Source organism: Bombyx mandarina, chromosome 16 (genome assembly GCF_030267445.1).
Source record: "Bombyx mandarina strain Sakado chromosome 16, ASM3026744v2".
NCBI lineage: Eukaryota > Metazoa > Arthropoda > Insecta > Lepidoptera > Bombycidae > Bombyx > Bombyx mandarina.
The window spans coordinates 1575443-1598702 of record NC_143222.1 but is presented as its reverse complement, the minus strand read 5'-3'; the positions used below and the strand labels follow the sequence as shown (position 1 = coordinate 1598702).

The 23260-nt window shown below is 38.0% G+C and overlaps 1 protein-coding gene across 6 annotated transcripts in view; it reads right to left on the bottom strand.

The window, feature by feature from the left end:
- Prestin (solute carrier family 26 member prestin) overlaps nucleotides 1-23260 on the bottom strand; it is a 63852-nt gene that overhangs the window by 5388 nt on the left and 35204 nt on the right. For 5 of the 6 annotated variants that reach the window (XM_089733851.1, XM_089733847.1, XM_089733848.1 and 2 more), the window contains 13 exons: nucleotides 19314-19414; nucleotides 18316-18477; nucleotides 17286-17431; nucleotides 15489-15552; nucleotides 14789-14862; nucleotides 13338-13502; nucleotides 11900-12004; nucleotides 11320-11453; nucleotides 10181-10343; nucleotides 9341-9421; nucleotides 8411-8574; nucleotides 7695-7775; nucleotides 7061-7184 (listed from right to left, as the gene is read on the bottom strand). In XM_089733851.1, coding sequence (XP_089589977.1) covers nucleotides 7061-7184; nucleotides 7695-7775; nucleotides 8411-8574; nucleotides 9341-9421; nucleotides 10181-10343; nucleotides 11320-11453; nucleotides 11900-12004; nucleotides 13338-13502; nucleotides 14789-14862; nucleotides 15489-15552; nucleotides 17286-17431; nucleotides 18316-18477; nucleotides 19314-19414 — 1564 coding nt within the window. Of the gene's footprint in view, nucleotides 1-7060; nucleotides 7185-7694; nucleotides 7776-8410; nucleotides 8575-9340; nucleotides 9422-10180; nucleotides 10344-11319; nucleotides 11454-11899; nucleotides 12005-13337; nucleotides 13503-14788; nucleotides 14863-15488; nucleotides 15553-17285; nucleotides 17432-18315; nucleotides 18478-19313; nucleotides 19415-21749; nucleotides 22050-23260 lie in introns of those variants that run through there. The other variant, XM_089733852.1, reaches the window with a different exon arrangement.

The window sequence follows — 23260 nt, the reverse complement described above, 5'->3', positions numbered from 1 at the left end:
ACTTTGTCATTAGTAAATAATAATTGTAAATCATCTTTTATAGTATGATGTAGCGCATGTCTGTGAATTGATACTTTAACTTCACGTGTAATCCTAAATTAAAATTCACTACAAGAGGTTTCATACACACGTTAGTATTAAAACATCTCATAGATGGCGCTGTGTTAAATAAAAACACTACACTGAGAACGTCTAATGTGTTCTATCTCATTCTCTCGCCGGCTGAATCCCTATATATTTATGTTTTGTGTCTCTATGGACTTATTTTTTCGTTTCATCTAGTTTGAAATCACAACGATTCTAAAGAAGTTTCACTTCAAAAATTATCAACGGCCTTATTATGCCGAAATGCTTATTATAGCCGAAATGAAACTTGTGTATCTTTTCTATTTATGGGGGTTTTTTTTTCAAACGGATTGACGGGTAAAAACGTCTGTGATGTGGTTTAAGCGACTTATACGGGAGAGCCATTTAAAGTTTAAAATTTAGAAAAAATATCATTACAAAAAATACTTCTTCTATTGCTATTTGAATTATCAGCCTTACAGCCCAAGGTAACAAGGGTGGGCCTTAGCGTTAACTTAATTGAAGTTCAATTGAAAACGTCAAACTGTTGATGCTAATAAAAATGCTGATGCTGATGCTAGTAAAAAACGGTTATTTCAATATTACAAACAGACACTCCAATTTTATTTATATGTATAGATTTACGTCAATTGGAATGTAACAAACGAGACGAGATGAGACGAAATGTGATAAGTCTGAGTAAAACTCTGAGAATTTAATGATTAGATTTCAGTGGATTTTTTGTCAAGGCCTGAGAAGCTAGTTTCCCAGCGACTGTTTCATTTTCCCACACGACTAATAAAGCCGCCACTGCTACAAGCTTAAACCTAAACTAACCCTAAATTACCGAAATAAAATTTAATGAAGTCGTCAGCTGAGTTGGATATTTTTACTTGTAGGTTAGTGACGTTTATAAAAAGATTCAAGGGCATCCTCCATGTTAATAGTAGGTTAAATAGTGTAATTATTTAATTTATATTGCATTATTTATAACATTGTGTACAAACTCAGCACTAACTGGCTTATGCTGCAAGCCAGATTTTTCTTTTTTTACTTGTAACTTTGTAGCTTGTAATGTGGATTGTGTGCCAAATAAATAATAAATGATTAATAAATAATAAATAATGAATAATAAATGATAAATAATAGATAATAAATGATAAATAATATATACTAATACTAAATAATAAATAATAAAAGATAAATAAAACAATTCACTCAACTTCGCTATTCACGTGCGCGACATGTCAAGCCTATCGAGATGTCGTCTTTTCGCATTAAAATTGTACAATTTCCAAAAATATTCGAAATTGAGTTAATATGCGGAATCATTTGGTATCACCAGTATTTTTCTCATAAATACTGTCAAAAGAGCGTAGTTTAGTTTGTTTTTCTTTTTTTATCAAATTATTATCTATTAATATCAAAAGTATCCTTTAAAACACTCTCCTATAAAATTAGTAAGTTTTTTTTTGAGATTATACAGTTTTAATGCGAGAAGACGATATGTTCAATTGACTAATTCCTCATTAATCACGAAACTTTCACCTATTTACAAAATTCGGAAAGCCGTCAAACAAAACACGTCAATGACATTGCCAAAGCGACAGGTCGCGCCGTTATCCCAAAAAAAAAATGTCTTCAAACGTAAACACGTAAAATATTTCACAATTTTCAATAGTAAATTCTAAAAAGCAAATAATGGAAGAAAAAAAACAAAAAACTTACAACACAATCAATATATCGTTACGTATTTTATTAGTGTAAATAAATACACGTTCACAATTAAAACACCGCGATTTAAATCATACAATAAAACAATCGGAAGCATTTTTATACCCAACGATGTTTGACCACTTCTAATAAGAAATACTAACTTCACTCTTTTGAACGGCGCTGGCTTTTAGACAAAATCATGAGGATTCTAACCGACAAACGTTACGCTTACTCGCGAGACTACGAGATGAGCGTCTGCGACGTGATCAAATGGATGATGAGCGTGATGATCAACATCATGCTCATGAGCGCCGTGCAGTTCCTGATGCTCTCCGCGTGGAGGAACAATGATATGGACGAGGCCAGTCGCGGAGTGATTGTATCACGATAAAGGTTTATAGCTTCTAACTTAAATAGATTGGAGGATAATAAAATTAAAAACTATATTCAACAAGTCGTCGCGATGTTTCTTTTGATCTTTTTAAACTTAAACTAGAGGTCCCGCAGTAGTCGAAATTCGACTATAATTAATAGGAATTGTAAGTTTGTACACTATTATGATTGTATTTTATACTTCTATTACCACAAATTTCGCCAAGGCTACACTATAAAAAAATATTAATACAGACAAACAATATTTAATCTATTCTCAATTTGACCACAGACTATAAGCAATAAGAAAAGTCTGACAATAAACAAATATTATGTATGCGTGTCTGTATATATATTCAAATATTTACATGGTAGTGTGTGTAATGTTATTTTTACTGATTTAGAGAGAGAGAGAGAGAGAATACACTTTATTGCACACCAACACAATTTACATTTAAAAAAAACAAACAGTCAAAAAGCACATATGTACAATAGGCGGTCTTATCGCTAAAAGCGATCTCTTCCAGACAACCGTTTAATTTACAGAAATTCTGTAAAATATAAAAAATATAGCAGGTATGTTACGGTGTACCATATACAATACATTATTATAGAAAATATATACATACAATAAACAGATATATACCGTTTACATAATATAATATATACCAATATACATACATACAATACATACTAATATACTTACACACACATAATAAATCAACAGTATGGAAATTATAAATGATAATGATGCAACAAACAGCACTAAGCAGATAAGTAGTGTTCCTTCACCATTCTTTTAAAACAGTTTAAAGTTGGAGCACTTCTCACTGCATCCGGCAGAGCATTCCACAATCGAACCGCCTGGACGGTGAATGAATTGTCAAAGAATGATGATGAATGCACCGGCATTTTCAGTCTCAGGTTATCCGATGATCTCAGAGAAAAATTATGCGTATCACCTAGGAACTCGAAACATTCTTTGAGATATGTAGGGGTATGGGGGTTAAAGAGAGTACAGTATAGTAATGAAAGGACATGAGTATTGCGGCGAAGGCGAATTGGTAACCACTTGAGCTTAGTGCGAAATTCAGATATATGATCATATTCCCGTAACCCAAATATGAATCTTATGCAGAAATTTTGTAGCCGCTCAAGTTTATCAAGTTGTGTTTCGGTTAGATCCGGATAGCTGGAATCAGCGTAGTTAAGAATTGGAAGAAGTAAAGACTGTGCAAGCGCAGTTTTAGTGGCAGTTGGAAGAAAATTTCGTAACCGTCTTAACGATCCAGCTGATGCAAACACCTTCCGGCTAACCTCTTTTATTTGTGCGTTCCATGAAAGGTTTTTATCAATTAAGATACCCAAATTTTTCACAGTATCGCTGATAGGAATTTGTGCGCCGTCAAATAAAATAGCCGGAAGCTGCGACCATGTAACTTTCGAACACATTCTTGAACTACCGACAACAATGACCTGTGTCTTTGACGGGTTCACCCTCAATCCATGAGACTTACTCCAACGGGACAATATCGATAAGTCATTGTTCAGGATCTTTATCGCGTTGGTCAGCTCTGGTAAACAAGTTTGCGTATATATCTGTAGATCATCTGCGTACAGGTGGTAGGAAGAAGTAAGTTGTAAAGAAATAGAATTTATAAAAATTGAAAAGAGTAAAGGAGATAAAACGCCACCCTGCGGTACACCTACGTGCGTTTCACACCATGAAGAATAAGCATTCTCACAGTGAATACGCTGTCGGCGACCAGACAGGTAACTGCGAAACCAATCAACCACGGTTGGAGATATGTTAATGGAGCTAAGGATGGCTAGAAGTATGTCGAAATCGACGGTGCCAAAAGCATTACTGAAATCCAGCAATGCCAACACCGTCAGTTTCCCACTCTCCATGCCAAATCTGATGGCATCCGTAATATGCACCAGGGCTGTGACCGTGCTATGGCCAGGACGAAAGCCGGACTGATAAGGGTTTAAAAGCTCGTTTCTCGTAAGAAACTCACTGAGCTGGTTGTGAATCAGGCGTTCTAAAACCTTTGAAAGAAACGGTAGAATGGAAATTGGACGGTATTCTGAAAAGGATGTAGGATTCGGCTTTTTTGGCAGTGGTGTAATCTGTGCTTCTTTCCAAGCCTTTGGAAAGATGCCGCTAGATAATGATTCATTCAGGATATGACAAATATGATTTAATGCATTTTTATGCATAATTTAAACAAATATTAACACTCTGCACTTCTTCTCTATAATCTCTATAAGTGTGGGAAATTTCATACTTCTCCGTCCGCGAAATTATCGTAAAAAGGGATACAAAGTTTTTGCTTCACGTATTAATATATAGATAACTGAAATACGCAGTGCATTTGCTCGTAAAGGTCAACTATTGCAATTGCAATGTATGTATGTTGTTCTTTTCTTTTGTTAATACATTCTTACTAATATTTTTTTTTTCCAAATTTATTGTTACTAACATTAATATCTATATCTATTTTATATATCTCTATACTAATATCTACAGTGGTTTTTACGGATGTAACGTTATAACTACTGAACCATGCATCCGATTGACTTGAAACTTAGTATCCATGTAGAAAACACATAATATTGTTAATTTAAGTGTTGGATTCCATAATAATAATGATAATAAATATAATGTTAATTTTAAATGCCCAGCGAAGCGGGGGAGAATGGCTAGTGGATTAATAATATTATCTGAAATAAATGGTTTAATAATAAAATTCCGCAGGTACCTATATACCTATTTTTCTTGTAAAATACGTATTTGATTCAAGTTCACGCACGAAAGTCAAGAAGAAGGGATAAGGTCGTGCAAAAAATATATCTTTATATGTATACCTAGTCAGGTCATAAGTATTGTCACACAGTAAAAACTTTTCTTTTAGAATGCTGGCCACAAAAAAGTTTATTGAATTCGAATTTCGATTTGTTCATGAAAATAAAAATGTATACTTTTAAAATTTTACTCATTTTTAAAAATGGAGTGGACGCTTAAAGAAGACCGTGTTGCAGTTATTGAGTTGCATCGTTGCGGTTACGCGCCAATTCAAATTTTTAACATACTGAAAAATTTGAATATAACCAAAAGATTCGTTTATCGTGCCATCAAACGATACAATGAAGACTCTAGTGTAGATGACAGGTCAAGAAGTGGTCGCCCTCGGTCTGTTAGGACTCCAGCAGTCATAAAAGCTGTGAAGGCGCGAATTCAAAGAAATCCCAAACGTAAGCAGAAACTTTTGGCCCTTCAGATGGGGTTAAGCAGAACCACGGTGAAAAGGGTGTTAAATGAAGACTTAGGGCTTCGGGCATATCGAAGAAAAACAGGACATCGTTTGAATGCTCGTCTAATGGACCTGAGACTGAAGAGATGCCGCGCTTTGTTGAAGCGGTACGCGGGAAAAAAATATCGGGAAATTCTTTTTTCGGATGAAAAAATTTTTACCGTAGAAGAGAGCTACAACAAACAAAATGATAAGGTGTACGCACACAGTAGTGAAGAAGCGAGCAACCGTATTCCGCGTGTCCAACGAGGTCATTTTCCATCCTCGCTCATGGTATGGTTGGGAGTTTCTTATTGGGGCTTAACAGAGATACATTTTTGTGAGAAAGGTGTAAAAACGAATGCAGTTGTGTATCAAAATACAGTCCTGACGAAGCTTGTGGAACCTGTTTCTCATACCATGTTAAATAACAGGCACTGGGTATTCCAACAAGATTCGGCGCCATCTCATAGAGCGAAGAGCACACAAGACTGGCTGGCGGCGCGTGAAATCGACTTCATCCGGCACGAAGACTGGCCCTCCTCCAGTCCAGATTTGAATCCGTTAGATTACAAGATATGGCAACACTTGGAGGAAAAGGCGTGCTCAAAGCCTCATCCCAATTTGGAGTCACTCAAGACATCCTTGATTAAGGCAGCCGCCGATATTGACATGGACCTCGTTCGTGCTGCGATAGACGACTGGCCGCGCAGATTGAAAGCCTGTATTCAAAATCACGGAGGTCATTTTGAATAAACTTTAGTGTCATAAGAATCTATGTTTTGTTAAGTTCATTTTGGTATATGAATGGTTACATAATGAATAAACTTGTTTCAATTATTTTACATTAAACATGTGACAGAATTTATGACCTGACTAGGTATATATATTTCTTCTGTGCGTGTGTTTGTCACTGAACTCCTCCTAAACGGCTGGACCGATTTTAATGATTTTTTTTGTATGCGTTTGAGTGGCGCCCTGGATGGTTTAAATTCACAAATCAGCCCGCCAGATGGCGCTGTAGTCGGTATGTAGGTTAATTTATCTTTGCTAAAACTAGTTTACAAGGTAAAACAACGTTTGCCGGGTCAGCTAGCCAAAGACGTAAAGTTTGTCAAACTACTTAACGAGAAATGAAATGCTATTTGGTTCAAACGACAAATTTGCAACTTACAGTAGCCATTTATAGTAGGAGTGAAAAAAATCATGACCTAAAAACATTCTTCAACTATTTGAAGCTATTTGGGACAACCAATGGTAGTGGTTCGATTAGGAACGTTTAACCCTTTGAGCGCGAACTGTCGATAGATCGACTCTCTATTGATGCGTATAAAGTGCGGACCGTCGGAATACCGACTATTACGCAGTTTGATTATCGGTATAAAGTTTTTAATAAGTTCATAACATATACAAATAACTATTCTAAATTATTTGGCTGTGATAAATTTAGCATTGTTTTTACTTTTTTCTAAAGCACTTTTATTTAAAATCCTTTAGCAATTTCTGCAAATTATGTGAATATTAACTCAGCACTAAAAAGAGTTCATGTGCAACAAAAAATAAAAAAAAAAACGTAAAATTTTCATCATTAATAACAATATCTTACTTACGGCCCTGTATCTCTTCGTGTCAAGGTAGAGATCGGTGTCCAGAACTCTGCCCAGGAGACAGGTGTAGGGTTTCTGGGAGCGGCAGAACAAGGCGCCCACGCTGGCCAGCAGACCCGCGCCGAGACTGAACGTCAAGAAGACTTTATGTGATATTGTTGTCAAGTCGTCGTGGCCTAAAGGATAAGACGTCGGGTGCATTCGTATCTAGCGATGCACCGGTGTTCGAATGCCGCAGGAGGGTACCAATTTTTCTAATGAAATACATACTTAAAAAATGTTCACGATCGACTTCCACGACGAAGGAATAACGTCGTGTAATAAAAATCGAACCCGCGAAATTATAATTTGCGTAATTACTGGTGTTAGGACCTCTTGTGCCGTTGTAACTATACTGAGATCTTAGAACGTATATCTCAAGGTGGGTGGCGCATTTACGTTGTAGATATCTATGGACTCCAGTAACCACTTAACATAACGTGGGCTGTGAGCTCTACCATCTAAGCAATAAAAAATAAAAAAAATACGGAGAAAGATCATGCGTGCGATGGTGATGATACAAAAGGCTGATCCACGACCTTTAACAGTGAGGAATGCGACGCAAGGAGAAGGATGTGTTTTATTAAAGACGGCTCACCCGATATCAATGTTCACGATTAGCGTCACCAGGAAAGTGATCAGCCACACCATGGCGTCCAGCTTACTGAGACCCCAGAATCTGAAAAAGGGAAAAATCTGAAAAATCTTTATTGACAAACGAAACGTACAGACACACAGGTGATTAACACACATTAACCCTTTGAACGCGAACCGTCGATAAATCGACTCTATATTAATGCGTATAAAGTGCGAAGCGTCGGAATAGCGACTGGTGCGCAGTTTGATTATAGGTATTAGGTACCGACCTGTACGTCCGTGTCTTAGCGCGCGCGTATAACTTAATAACATTTAATAAGTTAAATAACATATATAAATAAATAGCCATTTAAAATCATTTTGCTGTGAATTGAGAGCATTGATTTTTGAAGTTTAAGTTTTTATAAGGTACTAGCTGACCCGGCAGACTTCGTAGTGCCTCAATCGATAAATAAAAGACCTAAGCTTTTGTATAAAATAAACTTAAAGGAGACACATCAAAGGGAAAACAAAATTGTAAATTTTATTTAATTCCGAGCGTTTTCATATTTATCTACCTTTTAAACCTTCTCTGGACTTCCACAAATAATTCAAGACCAAAATTAGCCAAATCGGTCCAGCCGTTCTCGAGTTTTAACGAGACTAACGAACAGCTATATTATATATATAGAAATATTTTCAAAAAAAGAAAATATATCGTTTGAATCAGATACGTACTTCGTAAGCTCCTTCATCTGCATGAACATTCCCTTGAGCGAGACCACGATGATGCCGGCCAGCACGCACCGAGGGAGGTCCTCGAAGAATGGTCCGATCCACAGCAGCACGCAGAGGATTAGGGACGCACTCACGACTGACGTCACTCCCGTCTTGCTACCCGCCTGGGGGAGGAATAGACCAGTGTCTGCATTCCTTCTCTATATTCTCTATAAGTGTGGGTAATTTCATACTCCTCCGTCCTCGCAATTTTCGTAAAAAGGGATACAATGTTTTTGCTTCACGTATTAATATATACCTATATAGTACAATTATTTTGACCGTGCAGTTTGGGTCATAAATCATAGCCCGGCTAGGGCGGTGAGCATGTTGCGCGGGCGCAACGCCATTATCGATAAAGACAAATGAGTCATCGAAGACATTGTTATGTTAAGAGTCATTTGTAGTTACCTGCAAATTATAGTACATTATGTCGAAGAGAAACGTGTTTTTATGCATTCGTTCCCTGAATTTCTTTAGTGTCACAATGGCTACTCCTTTGTTTTGTATCAAAACGGCAGAATTTATTCAAAATAATATTTGCACGTGTTGTTATCAACAATGTGTTAAAAATTTTCACTGAAATAAGAATAAATCCCGAAAAGTTACAAAGTGTTGATTTCTGCCGTTCTCGTTAACTTGCTGCGGCGATATGTGGTGTAAGTGTTCGATTAGTGATTTTTTCTTTCATTTTTATCACTAACCCACAAAATGACAAAACTAAATACACTATCGATAACGCTTATCGACAACAATAGTGCGCATCACTATGCCCGTCCATAAGGCTCGTGAGTGGAAGAGAGAGCGAAATACTCGCTTCACCGCTCCGATTTTTTATGACCCCACCTTGAACGGACAAAATAATTCTACTATAATAACATATTTACATACCTGGTACTGTATGTACGAGCGCGAAAGACTGGCACAGAAAGGTATGCAGCAGAAGAACGAAGCGAACACATTACTGGCTCCCTAAAAAAATGGGAATAAATAAATAACTGGCAACAAATCACGCACGGTTTTCCCCCAAATTATTATAGGATTCCATGTGTTATTTGTACCAGAGACTGACAAACATATTATATATATGTATACGTTTAAATATAATACATAATAAATAGATAATAAAAAAATCCCGACGAAGAGTAAACAAATTTGTTCGTCACACGAATGTTTGTCCGACGTGATAATCGAACGACGGCCAGGCCGCTAACTTCGGCAACACCGAGTTAGTTAAAAACTAAAAAGAATTGTTTTGAATCGTCAAAATGGCTTCGGAATGAAATTTCACCGCTGAGAACACAACTTACTGGTGGTAAGACCTCTTGTGAGTCCGCGCGGGTAGGTACCACCACCCTGCCTATTTCTGCCGTGAAGCAGTAATGCGTTTCGGTTTGAAGGGCGGGGCAGCCGTTGTAACTATACTGAGATCTTAGAACTTATATCTCAAGGTGGGTGGCGCATTTACGTTGTAGATGTCTATGGGCTCCAGTAACCACTTAACATAATAATAAATAAATAAATAAACATCAGGTGGGCTGTGAGCTCGTCCACTGAACTACGAAATAATAATAAAAAACTGTCTCATACATTGCGGGCTTAGTTGAACAATGAATTTCCTACCCACATTAGGCAAAAAGATTCTTCCTATGAACTACATTTTCTATCAAGAAAGCGGTTTCTTCCTACTTCAACGTCCCTATCTATACGAGCAGTGGACCGAATACTCACAAGCGCTAATAATTCTTGATTGGCGTCGATCTCGTATTTCTCCTTGGCCGCGAATATTAAGGCCATGGACATCGATATGGTATAGGTCACCATCGTTATGGTGAAGGCGTCCACGGCCACTTGCGGGATCAGCTCGACGGCGGGTACTTGCGGCACCGGAAGGCTGTTTGCGACGAAACGTATCAATAAACGCAGCAATGTACAGCGTCCTTTCAGAGTTTGATACAGTTTTATTTTGTCAAGAACAAAAACTATTATAAAAAACACGCTTTACATAAAATTCAACTAAAAATAGAAAATAAATTTTAATAAATTTAAATTGAAAATAGTGTAAGATAAATTTAATTTAAAAAAAAAACCGTGGGGTGCTTTTTAAGATATTATTGAAATAATAATTCTTCTACTCATATCTGTCAGAAAAATATTTATAACTAATAACACCATGCATGTTTTTTTAAACTATTATTTTAAAAATTATTAAGTACTATAACATCAATTCCTTGCGTTATCGAGTAAGTATAGATAACAATTATATAAATTGCTAAAAATCTAATTTTGCAAATTGAATAATGGAATAATCTTATCAAATTAGTGTATTGTCATCGGTCCTCGATAAATCTACAAAGTTTGAATGAAATCTGGCCGTTTAAAGTGGGTCAAAATCGGGTCTAAAGGAGTCAGTTACAAACATACAAACATACATACAAGCGAAGCTAATATAAAGCGTGTAATAAAGACAAATTTCATTTCAGAATTCTTAAAAATAGCTTCCGTTGTACTGTTAAGACTGAGACCGAACAACTCATATTTCAAGGTGGGTGGTGGCATTTACGTTGTAGATGTCTATGGGCTCCGGTAACCACTTAAAACCAGGTTTTTTTTATTGGCATTGTAGGCAGACGAGCATACGGCCCACCTGGTGTTAAGTGGTTACTGGAGCCCATAGACATCTACAACATAAATGCGCCACTCACCTTGAGATATAAGTTCTAAGATCTCAGTATAGTTATAACGGCTGCCCCAACCTTCAAATCGAAACGCATTACTGCTTCACGGCAGAAATATGCAGGGCGGTGGTGCCTACCCGTGCGGACTCTCAAGAGGTCCTACCACCAGTAATAAATAATAACAAGACTCACCCGGTCGGTATATGTCCGACCAAACTGATGCCGAATTGCTCCTTCAGCCCCCCGAACTTGGAGACCAACGTGCCGACGACGATGGCCAATAGCTCTACAGGAACTGGCACTCTACTGCGCTTACTCACCCACGGCTGAAACACAACCCTGAGCTTAGATAATCAGGTTTTTTTCTTGCTTAGATGAGTGGACGAGCTCACAGCCTACCTGGTGTTAGACGTCTATAACGTAAATGCCGCCACCTACCTCGAGACATGAGTTCTTAGGTCTCACTTTTAACAGTACAACGCCTGCCCCGCCCTTCAAACCGAAACGCATTGCTGTTTTATGGCAGAAATAGGCAGGGTTGTGGTACCTACCCGTGCGGACTCCGCGGAAGCCGCTGCCTACTGCTTAATACTCTCCACAAGCCTCGTTTGAAGAAGGACATGTCATAGCGCTCGGGAAATACCGTGGAGGGGAGCTCATTCCATAGCCGGATGGTACGTGGCACCAGAGGTCCCGCGGGGTATGTAGGACATGACGGTTAGTAAAAGTCGGGAGCGGACCGCGGGCTCAAGGACATACCTTACCGACTCACCTTAAGCAGTTCATTGTTCAAAGCTATGACGACGCACGTGATGAGCGATATCACGAACGCAGCCCAGTTCAGGTTCGGAAGATTTTTCACCACCTCGACTATTGTCTGGAACCAAACAGTTTTATCACCTTTAATAAATAATTATTAAAAAAAAACTAACAAAATACGCTTTTATAAAAAATCCAACTAAAAAATAGAAAATAAATTTTAATAAATTTAAATTTAAAATAGTGTAAGAAAAAATGATTTTATTGTAAAAAAGCGTGGGGTGCTTTTCAGGGTATTATCAAAATAACCCTTCTACTCATAATATCTGTTCATAAAATATTTATAACTACTGACACCATGCATTTATTTTTAATTTTTTTAGGCGAATTTCAATTTTTTTTAAAATATTGAATTGTCATCAGTCCTTAAGAAGTATACCAAATTCGAGTTAATCCGACGTTTTGAAGGGGGTCAAAATCATGTTCAAAGATTCCGTTACATACTACCATACTAACACATACATACGTCTTTTTTCTTTATTGCCTTTGTAGGCAGACGAGCATACGGCCCACCTGATGGTGAGTGGTTACCGTCGCCCATGGACTTCAGCAATGCCAGGGGCAGAGCCAAGCCGCTGCCTACAAAAGCCTAGAAAAGCTAATAAAAGCGTATTAAAATCAAAAGGATCCATTAGCATATAAATCTTTAAAAAAATACACTAAATAGATAGATATAATATATGAAAAAAGAAATATGAAAATATTCTATAGTCTTCTAATAGTGACAATTTCTCTGGTATTGACAAGTCATAGACATAATTAACACGACCTTGCCGCGAAATACTAGGTAAAGTAAGTAAGTGAGTCATGTATATCGAATTTTCCGAATACAATTCCCAACCGTGTTTAATATGTTCCGCTAAATTAATACATAATTTTGAAATATACGAAACATTCCTTCGAGTATGGAATTGGAATAATTGGAATAAATAATAAATATTTACTAACAATCACGCCACGTCAACTGGTCCCGTGATAAGTTCGTAAAGAACTTGTGTTACAGGTACCAGATAACGGAAATAAATATAAGATTTTTATTATACACATACACATATTTAATATACATCCATAACCCTGGAAAATACATTTATATAATTTATCGTACAAATACCTTCCCTTGGCGGGATTCGAACCCGCGACCCCCTTGTGTAGTGACCATGTCATTTACCACTACACCAGACGGCCGTTCGATAATATATAATTTTAATATTGATATATAATTATATAATTAATAAAATAGCTCGTTTTATATACCTCGATCTTTTTTATCTGCTAATAAAAGTTTTGTTTGCCTTACAGACAAAAACGCACAAAAAAGATCTTATAATAAATCTGAATCAGTCTTCTGGTCTCATCTGGTAATAGAGTAGGTACTTTAATTGTCTACTCACAAAGACGACTTTATAGTTCCCGGACGTCTTCCCTATCTTGACCCCAAACAGGTCTTTCAGCTGAGAAGCGACGACTTGGAATGAGGCGGCCGTCGTGAATCCTGACACCAAGGAATCTGACAGCAAAGTGGATACTGCACCGAGACGAAACATCCACATCACGATCTAAATGAAAGGTATAGTTTTATTTTTATTTTTTATTGCTTAGATGGGTGGACGAGCTCACAGCCACACAAGTGGTTACTGGAGCCCACAAACATCTATAACTTAAATGCGCCACCCACCTTGAGATATCTTCTAAGGTCTCAAGTATAGTTACAACGGCTACCCCGCCCTTCAAACCGAAACGCATTACTGCTTCACGGCAGAAATAGGCGGGGTGGTGGTACCTACCCGTGGGGACTCACAGGAGGTTTTACCACCAGTAATAGTGTTAATGGTAGGACGTATTAGAGACATTAGTGGCGCGAAATTGGAGAGGCCATATCAAGCAATAAGGACAGGGAAAGGTAGAAGAGGATGGAGGAGGCTTTTACCCAAGAAAGGGCCACATAACAAAGAAAAAATTGAAAATAATTAGTTTATAGTCTGATATATAATGGCTTTGTTAAGTGGAAATAAAGCTATAATCATAATGACCAGCAATTGGCAGCAGGCACGGATGGGAACCAATATCCTGCTGTTCAATGTAGCGTATCGATGTCAGAGGCATTATAGTGCTAACATTCTTATCTCTCTTTTCTCGTTCGAATTCTGCGTTAACAGAACGTAAACTGCACAGAAACCCAATCAATTTAAAATCATAGTGACCCTAGTGCTTTTTGTTCGATTCAAGTCCTCAATGTTCACAGACTTAGTCCGGTAACGAAGCTAGTATCAAGATCACGCTACGGCAAATCTTTGTAATTGCAATCTAAAATCCATACTTGTGCGACCGTTTTTGGGCAAAGAATAAATAAATAAATAAATATTTACTAACAATCACGCCACGTTAACTGATCCCGTGATAAGTTCGTAAAGAACTTGTGTTACAGGTACCAGATTCGAACCCGCGACCCCCAGGTGTAGTGACCATGTCACTTACCACTACACCAGACGGCCGTTTAATATAGAATAAAATATTAGTCGCGATTTTTCGCAGAACATAGGTCCAATCTTCATAGCTTTGTTGTCGAACATTAGAATTATGATGAATTTAAGCTCTGGTGTGTGTTAAGCCGCTTGGAGACTACGCAAATATCTCCTGGAAATTTGTTCGGTGGGAGAAAAGTTGAAAGAGAATAGGGGAGAGTTTTTATTTCGGTCTTAAGTCTTACACTAGTGCTGATAGGAATGCGGTATTTTAATTTCACTATCTCCAAGTGCTCCAATTAGTCTGTTACCCCTACTAGTTACGATCTTAATTAGAAAAAAACCCTCGTAGGAGATGAAACCAATAATATTCAACTTACTTGATACATGCCAACGCAGAGGCAAACGACGCTTACAACTTGTATGGGTGTGTATTCTATACCAGTTTCAGGCGCTGTGGATTATACCAAGAATAAAGTTATTTAAATTAAATAGCACGTTTATCGTATCCTTCCAGAACTTTCGAAAAGATTCCGCAATATAAGACGAACAACAGTCGGGGGTTAATGACACACCGTAACCGATTAGCTTGGCGTTTGTTAGCACCGCGCGATAGATAATTTTTAATTGTGTTCCATTGCGTTTAACATATAACATAGTCTTTGTCGGCAGATTTGATATCTTTTTTTAATTCTTATATGGGTGGACGAGCTCACAGCCCACCTGGTGTTAAGTGGTTACTGGAGCCCATAGACATCTACAACGTAAATGCGCCACCCATCTTGAGATATAAGTTCTAAGGTCTCAAGTGTAGTTACAACGTCTTCCCCACCCTTCAAACCGAAACGCATTACTGCTTCACGGCAGAAATAGGCGGGGTGGTGGTACCTACCCGCGCGGATTCACAAGAGGTCCTACCACCAGTATAAGTAGTAGTAATATAAGCAGTAGCACGAGTATATGTAGGAATAATTTCCCGCAGATACTTTTTGTAATTTAATTGATGTCCACGGGCGACGGTTTCAAGACACCATTAGAGTGATGGCATCGGTACCTGCGAGGGCAATTGAGCAGATTTACCTGTACTACCATTCGTGCTGTTCCCATGGGTCACGTCTAGAACCGTAGCGTGCTGTGTCACAACCTGGAATGAATGATATAAGAGAGTGAGAAAGTGAGAGAGACAGTAAGCTTTATTATACACAAAATAACGATAACAATGCGAAATATTAAATACAAAAAAGTAAAATTGTCGGTCTTTCAGACGACCATTACGTGGACAAGAATCATTAGGAGACAAATAACTATTATACTTTAACTTTAGAATATATTAATGCGAACTAATTAACCATTGATATACATACGGAATTTACATTTGTTTTATAATCTATATAATTAATACGTGAAGCAAAACTTTGTACCCCTTTTTACGAAAATTGCCAGTATGAAATTTCCCATACTTATATAGAATATAGAGAAGGAATGCAGAATGTAAATATTTTTTTAAATTATGAATAAAAATGCATTAAATCAATAAAAAAAACATTACACACGCTACCATGTATTTGGCGCACACACACGCATGCTTAATATTTGTTTATTGTCAAACTTTTCTTATTGCTTATATAGTCTGTGGTCAAATTTAGAATAGATTAAATAATTGTTTGTCTTTAATAATATTTGCTAAAGTGTAGTCTTAGCGAAATCTATGATTATGGAAGTAATAGTCATTCACAATAGAATCATAATAGTGTACAAACTTATAATTTCAATTAATTATAGTCGAATTTCGACTACCGAAGGACCACTAGTGTAGTAATCATTTAAAAATAATAATAATTAGGAGCAAATCACGCACGGTCATCCGGCCCCAATTTAGGATTATGGGTACCAGAGACTGACAAACAGACTTATAAACGTTTAAATATGTACGGATAATATTCTTTTTTTTATTTTTATTGCTTAGCTGTGTGGACGAGCTCACAGCCCACCTGATGTTAAGTGGTTACTGGAGCCCATAGACATCTACAACGTAAATGCGCCACACACCTTGAGATATAGTTCTAAGGTCTCAGTATAGTCACAACGGCTGCCCCACCCTTCAAACCGAAACGCATTACTGCTTCACGGCAGAAATAGGCGGGGCGGTGGTACCTACCCGTGCGGACTGACAAGAGGTCCTACCACCAGTAATTACGCAAATTATAATTTTGCGGGTTTCATTTTTATTACACGATGTTATTCCTTCACCGTGGAAGTCAATCGTGAACATTTGTTGAGTACGTATTTCATTAGAAAAATTGGTACCCGCCTGCGGGATTCGAACACCGGTGCATCGCTTCAACACGAATGCACCGGACGTCTTATCCGTTAGGCCACGACGACTTCGAATAATAAAACTCAGTCAAAGAGCAAACAAATATGTTCATCACCCAATCTTTGCCCGATGTGGGAATCGAACCCACGACCCCTTGACGCAACCGTTAAGGGCGCTAACTATTGCACCACCAAGTCAGTCAGTTTTTTTATATTTTTTTTATTGCCTTTATAGGCAGACGAGCATACGGCCCACCTGATGGTATGTGGTCACTGTCGCTCATGGACGTCAGCAATGCTAGGGGCAGAGCCAAGCCGCTGCCTACCAAGCTTTTTTTACTGGAAGGTATGTTTAAAACAGCACAACGATTATTACGAAGATCCAAGTGATATATGGATTTTACAACACTCGCCTTTTTTAAAACCATCACAAGATAACCACAATTCAATTTTAGCAGTTAACAAAGGCCCTATTAACCTTGTCAAATACCTCAACAATCAAATAACCGATCCAAAAAGCTGACTTTAAAAAAATCCTGTAAAACTCAAATTTAATATTACCTTTCCAGCCATCAAGCAAGCGACCGCGAATGTTCCCATGGAAATGTGAGGGGAGGTACCGAATATAACGTAGATTAGCACTGGGAAAAATGCCATATACAATCCAACTATCGGTGGTACCTCTGATAGCAAAGCGTACGCCATACCTGGAAACGATATGGAAACGATTTAAATGTTTTAGCAACGACAGAATCCAGAACCACACTAAAGTAGAATTAATTCTGTGAAAAATGTCATGTGTCAATGCGGGAGTGGACTATTACAAGCTCTTGTTTAGTCTCGGTTTCAACAGACCTGGGCTTATCGCCTGGGCACGACTTTGGTGAGGTTCTGTGGCGAAATTATCAGCAATAGTCTCTATAAAACGGTCTCTTTACAAGCACATCTTTCCTCAAGAGAACTCTCTCCAAGCAAGCATGGAGAAAGATCTCTCTTCTGTAATCGTTTCTGTTATCGAGTCAGAGGTAAGTTCTACAGTCTTTCGTCAGGATATATTGTGATCACGGATGGGTCGCCACTAAGGGTAGTAGACAGGGGTCTACGTTTGACGCAAGCGGTCCAGTTCATAGGTAGGATAACTGTTATTCTAATACTAGTGAAACTCAGAGCTCTTAATTCAAAATGGAGGATAGCATTCATCTTGTAACGACAATGGGCTACAATTGCTACATTAGCCTGCTACACTACAGTACTGCTAGATTAGCCTATGAATCAAAGGGTGATATTTCACAATCCAGAAAAATCGTGACCTAAGTTACTTGGTTTGAGGTAATTAAATCATAAGTTACTTTTACCACGCGGCCAAGGTCGACTGAAGGTAAACAGAGTTCTTTGTTTCAACTAGGAAATATACTTTTCTAAGTAAGCTACGCTTTTTTCCCTGTCTATTCATAGGCTCAACCTAAGAAAATTTGCCAACACTAGCCTGGGCGGTGCTTCGCAGAATCTACCACCGGATAAGAATGCGGTCCATTGAGGAAATCCGGCGAGAAACTCAGTGGGCTGTGTCTGTGGGTTTAAGCTACGTTACCTTGAGGTATGTGCATAACAGCGGTGGTAGCTCCAGCAACCAAATCCCCGACGAGATACTCCTTAGTTTTGTATTTCGGCAGCCATCTGATTAGCGGCACTGAATTGAGGAGACATTCACCGATGCCGCAACTGTTGACCAGTTTTTTGCAGCGGTGACCCACTGGAACACGAAATCAAATTATATTGACCTACCGTACTGTTTGAATTAAAAAAAATACTAATATTAGAATAGCAAGAACAATATCATGAGTTCGTTAAGGAATAGATAAGAAATATTTTATATTTGGTAATAATAATTGTCGAGGTACAATATAAGTAGAAATAGAATTGTCGAGTAACAATAGAAGTTGGATATCAATGACGTAAGTGTAGTTGGCGTGAGAGAGAGAGATAGACTCCTACTAGGCACCCGCTCTCCTTGATACTTAAATGAAGCGTTTTTACAACAAATTTTATTGCAGAATAAGTCTTATATAATATACTAGCGACCCGGCCTCGCTTCGCTTCGGAAACATTAAAACACATGAAACAAAAAAAAAAAAAATTTTTTTTTTTAAAAGTAGCCTATGTTCATCAGGGACAATGTCGGCTTCTAATGGAAAAAGAATTTTTCAAATCAGTCCAGTAGTTTCGGAGCCTATTCGAAACAAACAAACAAACAAATCTTTCCTCTTTATAATATTAGTATAGATTTTACAACACAAAACATTCTACTCAGGCCTTACCTCCCATAGGTCTAACTAGTACCGTGTCATTTTTTGATTAAAGGAAATAAATATGTTTCTAGTTGGTATTAGTTAGGTAGGTAGCATAATATTAAAATGTCGAATTACCATGATAATTATTTTTTATACAAAATATTCGATATTTCGGAAATAATCACCCGGAAATAATATAGTAGTTTTAATTATATCCGGGACCCGCAAAAATCGAGCGCAGTAGGTAATAATAATTAAACTAATATCTAGAACTAATTTTATATGTTCAGTAGCTTACGTGGTCTATCAGGAACTTGGTAATCGGCGTCCTTGTTGAGCGCATCTTGCTGGTAGACCCGTCTGATGACGTTGAACTGCTGACTGGGACGAGAGCTGAGCCTGATGGTAGAAAGAGACAAAAGCTTAGATAAATCCCGTATAACCTTAGAGGAACATAATTGGTATTGTTGATTATCTATAGGGTAGGATGTGATTTGATTGCGCAGGGATTGGTAGAACGTGTTGCCTTGTCCTACTGTAAAACACTTCGGTTTGATCGGTTCGGTTATCAGTTCATCTACAACAATGATCCTTTGGTTCCGTATTTTAATAACAAATGGTTCGCCACACAGAAATTCGGAACCAATTTCCTTTTTTCTCGTAATTAATTTCTTCGTTAATTCCACTTTCACCGACTTTACTTACTAGACGACAAATACGTAATAACACATTAGCAGGCACATATTATTAAAATAACTCTAGTTATTTGTAGCTTCGCACGGTTTTAGTTAGAAAATTCATACACACGTAACGGGAACCGATTATATTTGTAGATTCTGTGGAAGATCTTATTCCAGCTTGGACAGACGGTCACCAGAAGAAATTGAATTGCTTTAACTCTGAAATTCTATTTATTCATCAAAAATGTTACCCCTCAGAACTTGACGTTTTTAATACCAAAGTTTTGGAGATCATTTTCTTGCCAATAGAAAACAGGTCATCGACCTCATTTCATATTGACATCTCATTGACAGGATCTAGGTACGTGATAAGTTGTATCGATATGACTTATCAAATGTTTCGTGTCGAAATATTTATTTAGGTAATCTAAAAGCGTCATCTTGTATCCGTTAAGTATATTAGGATAATATTTAGAGAATTTAAAATTACATTATGTTACATATAAATAATAATAATAATATAACTCTTTATTTATTTAACACCTTAATATGTACAGAGTAAAGTAATAAAACAAAAGTCGGTGATATAAATCGGCGGCCTTATCGCTGAAAGCGATCTCTTCCAGGCAACCTTGCAGGGAGAGGAATAAGTTAACTGGACGGTGCTATATCTTAATATACTTACATAAAAATATAATATTTAAAATTAAAAAAGGATTTTTTTATTATTCATGAATATTATTTGATTGAGTATTTGTTGGGTCCATGATATAATGAAACGTATTTTCTCTGCAAGCTAGTGCTGCAATTCAGTTATAAAGAACGAAAAAAAGAAAGAAGTTGGTAGCTTGCTATTTCAACTACGCACGGACGGGCACATGAGCTCACGGGCTCAACCTGAGAGAATTTGCTAACACCAGCCCTAGCAAGAGTAGTGCTTCGCTGAATCTACCACTGGATCGGAATCGCAGCCCTTTGGGAAGACCCGGCGAAAAACTCAGTGGCCTGTGCCAGTCCAGATTGCAAGAGAAGCACGACCGGTTCTTGAAGAGCCTAAAATCACTGAGGGTGGATCTGGGGGATCCGACAAGACATCTCACTCCGGTCACAAAGGACGAAACGTGTCGCCACCAAAGGCCCTAAGTCATTTCTGATGTTCAGAGGATTGAAAATCGTTTTCCTTTTGCGATAATGTACTTTTTGGTTTGGCTTCGATTTACTTTACACTAAAAACACGAATTCTCCACGTGTTACTACAACAAGCAGGCTGATATCTTTCGTAATGGCTCCTTCAGAACCTCACGAGATAACACAACTATTAAATTTAGATAGCTAATTATTAAAGCGTAATTCACTCATGTATATCATTTACCCGATAGAGCTGAGAATTTATATTGTTACTTTTGACACTTTAAGAGAGGTTTTTTGGACGTCATTGTCATCAGGAGCTGGCGCGCGAGTGGTGTCAGATTTTAATATTTACACGTAATTGAACAGTCAAGTTTCGTAATAAAAAATATTATTTCTGATTTCATATTATTGGAAAAAAAAAAAAATGTTCGCTTCATAAAGATTTTAAAATATCTTCTTAAAGACTTCGTGTATAATAAGAGATTGATAAGTTTGCGATAACCTTTTTGTTAAGAGAGTAATTTGCTTAATTACAATATTTCTTAAGGCATTTCTTTTTCTTTGCTTTGGCCCACCTGACGGTGAGTGGTTACCGTCACTCATGGACTTTAGCAATGCAAGGGGAAAAGCCAAGCCTCTGTCTATCGCTTAGTATTCTCAGCAAAGCCCGTTCGAAGAAAGGCATGTGATAGCGCTTAGGAAACACCGAGGAAGAAAGTTCATTCCAGTTGCACAAGCGACAAAGCTTACAGCCCTAGCTTATCGTAAAGCGAGGAGAGTTACCAAGTCGCTGCTGACCCTGCAAAGGACTTTTCTGAAGCTTCGCTGGAGGATGTAGCGTGAAATAGCGCTTGGACATTATAAACTCTTTTGGCACGTGAAAAAATATCTTTGCAATCAGTGAATCAAACAGAAAAACTCGCCAATAATCCTCGCTGTTATCCGAATCTTGCAATAAAGGCTCCTTCTCACTGCGGCATTTGTTTTCGTTTTCGTAAACCAGAAACGTCTTTTTTATACGCATCTTTACCGAGAGACACACACGTGTCAAATGTCCAAAACAATTGTTCGTAACACTACTTACTACTCATCGGCTGAAACTTTGAATTAATCGGTCAATTTTGGTTCATCACGTCCCTAGGTTGTAAGGAAAACTCGCAAGGCAATGCAACAATTGTTATTGTAATCGAATACATAACAGAAAAATTGTCAGCAGTTTGCCAGCGTAGAATATCGAACGCATATACCACGACTTTTGTTTAAGCCTTACATAAACATCCCCAATGCAAAGGCAGCCTGTACTCGTTATCATTCCAATGACCGCATTTAAAGTCCTCGTTTGGCAGTAACTGAATTGCGCAATAGAATCAGGACTGGCATTGATTTAGAAGGCCCTCATCTGTCGAAAGAATCGACCCACGAACAGGGTTCATCATGGTGAATGGTTCCGCTGCCGACCGCTGAGGAATCTTCAAATCTCGTCCAAAGGACAACCTGTCATACTTGGGAAACTCAATAGAGTGGAGTTTTTTTTCTACCTAAGCTGATGATCTAGAGAGACCATATATGCGTAACCTTAACTAGTAGGTGAGCTCACGGGGCTCAAACCTGACAATGTTGCTAACACTGGCCCTAGCAAGAGCCGTGCTTCGCAGAATCTACCACCGGATCGGAAACGCGACCCACTGAGAAGATCCGGCGTGAATCTCAGTGGCCTAGCGTGGAGTTTATCCCAAAGTGATGCTTTTAAAGACACTGTGAACGCAGTTGCAATGGCGATTGATGCGATGGTAACAAAAAGGTACAGGGATTATCTCAAATAGTTTCTGATAACAATTCCTATGGAACACATCGTGAAAACACAAAGAAAGGACTGAACTTCTTCTGTCCACGCAGAAGTTCAGCAGAAGGCAAATCGAATGCTCCTTTTCTATATGAAGTCAGATGGAAGAAGTTGCTGGTACTTATGTGCTATGCGCAAAAGTATTTCTTCGGGATGTTGAATCAAACGAAGATTTGATATTGGTCAAATTATCGAAACCTTAAAAAAAATGGAAATAGCACATAATGGCTCGGTTTTCCTCCCGATTTCGAACGACCTGTGAGTACATAGGCACTCCTAAATCATAGCACGGTCGGCGGTGGACCAATCTGCTTCACTAATAACCGAAAATCACGCAAATGACTCGACATAATTGCCGAAGACCAGACTTTCCGACTCGACTGAAACCGTGAAAGTGGCCTTGCGCTCGCGACTTGTTCTCTATCGCATGCTATCATCAAATTCATTCAGACAGACACAGAAACACAATTATTCACAAACGTGTATCGCGATTTCGTCTAGCACAACTGTGTTTTTTGCACTGAAACAGTTCGAACCAAAAACGATCGAATACATTCACTTCACTGTAACACGTTAGTGGTTAAATGTTCT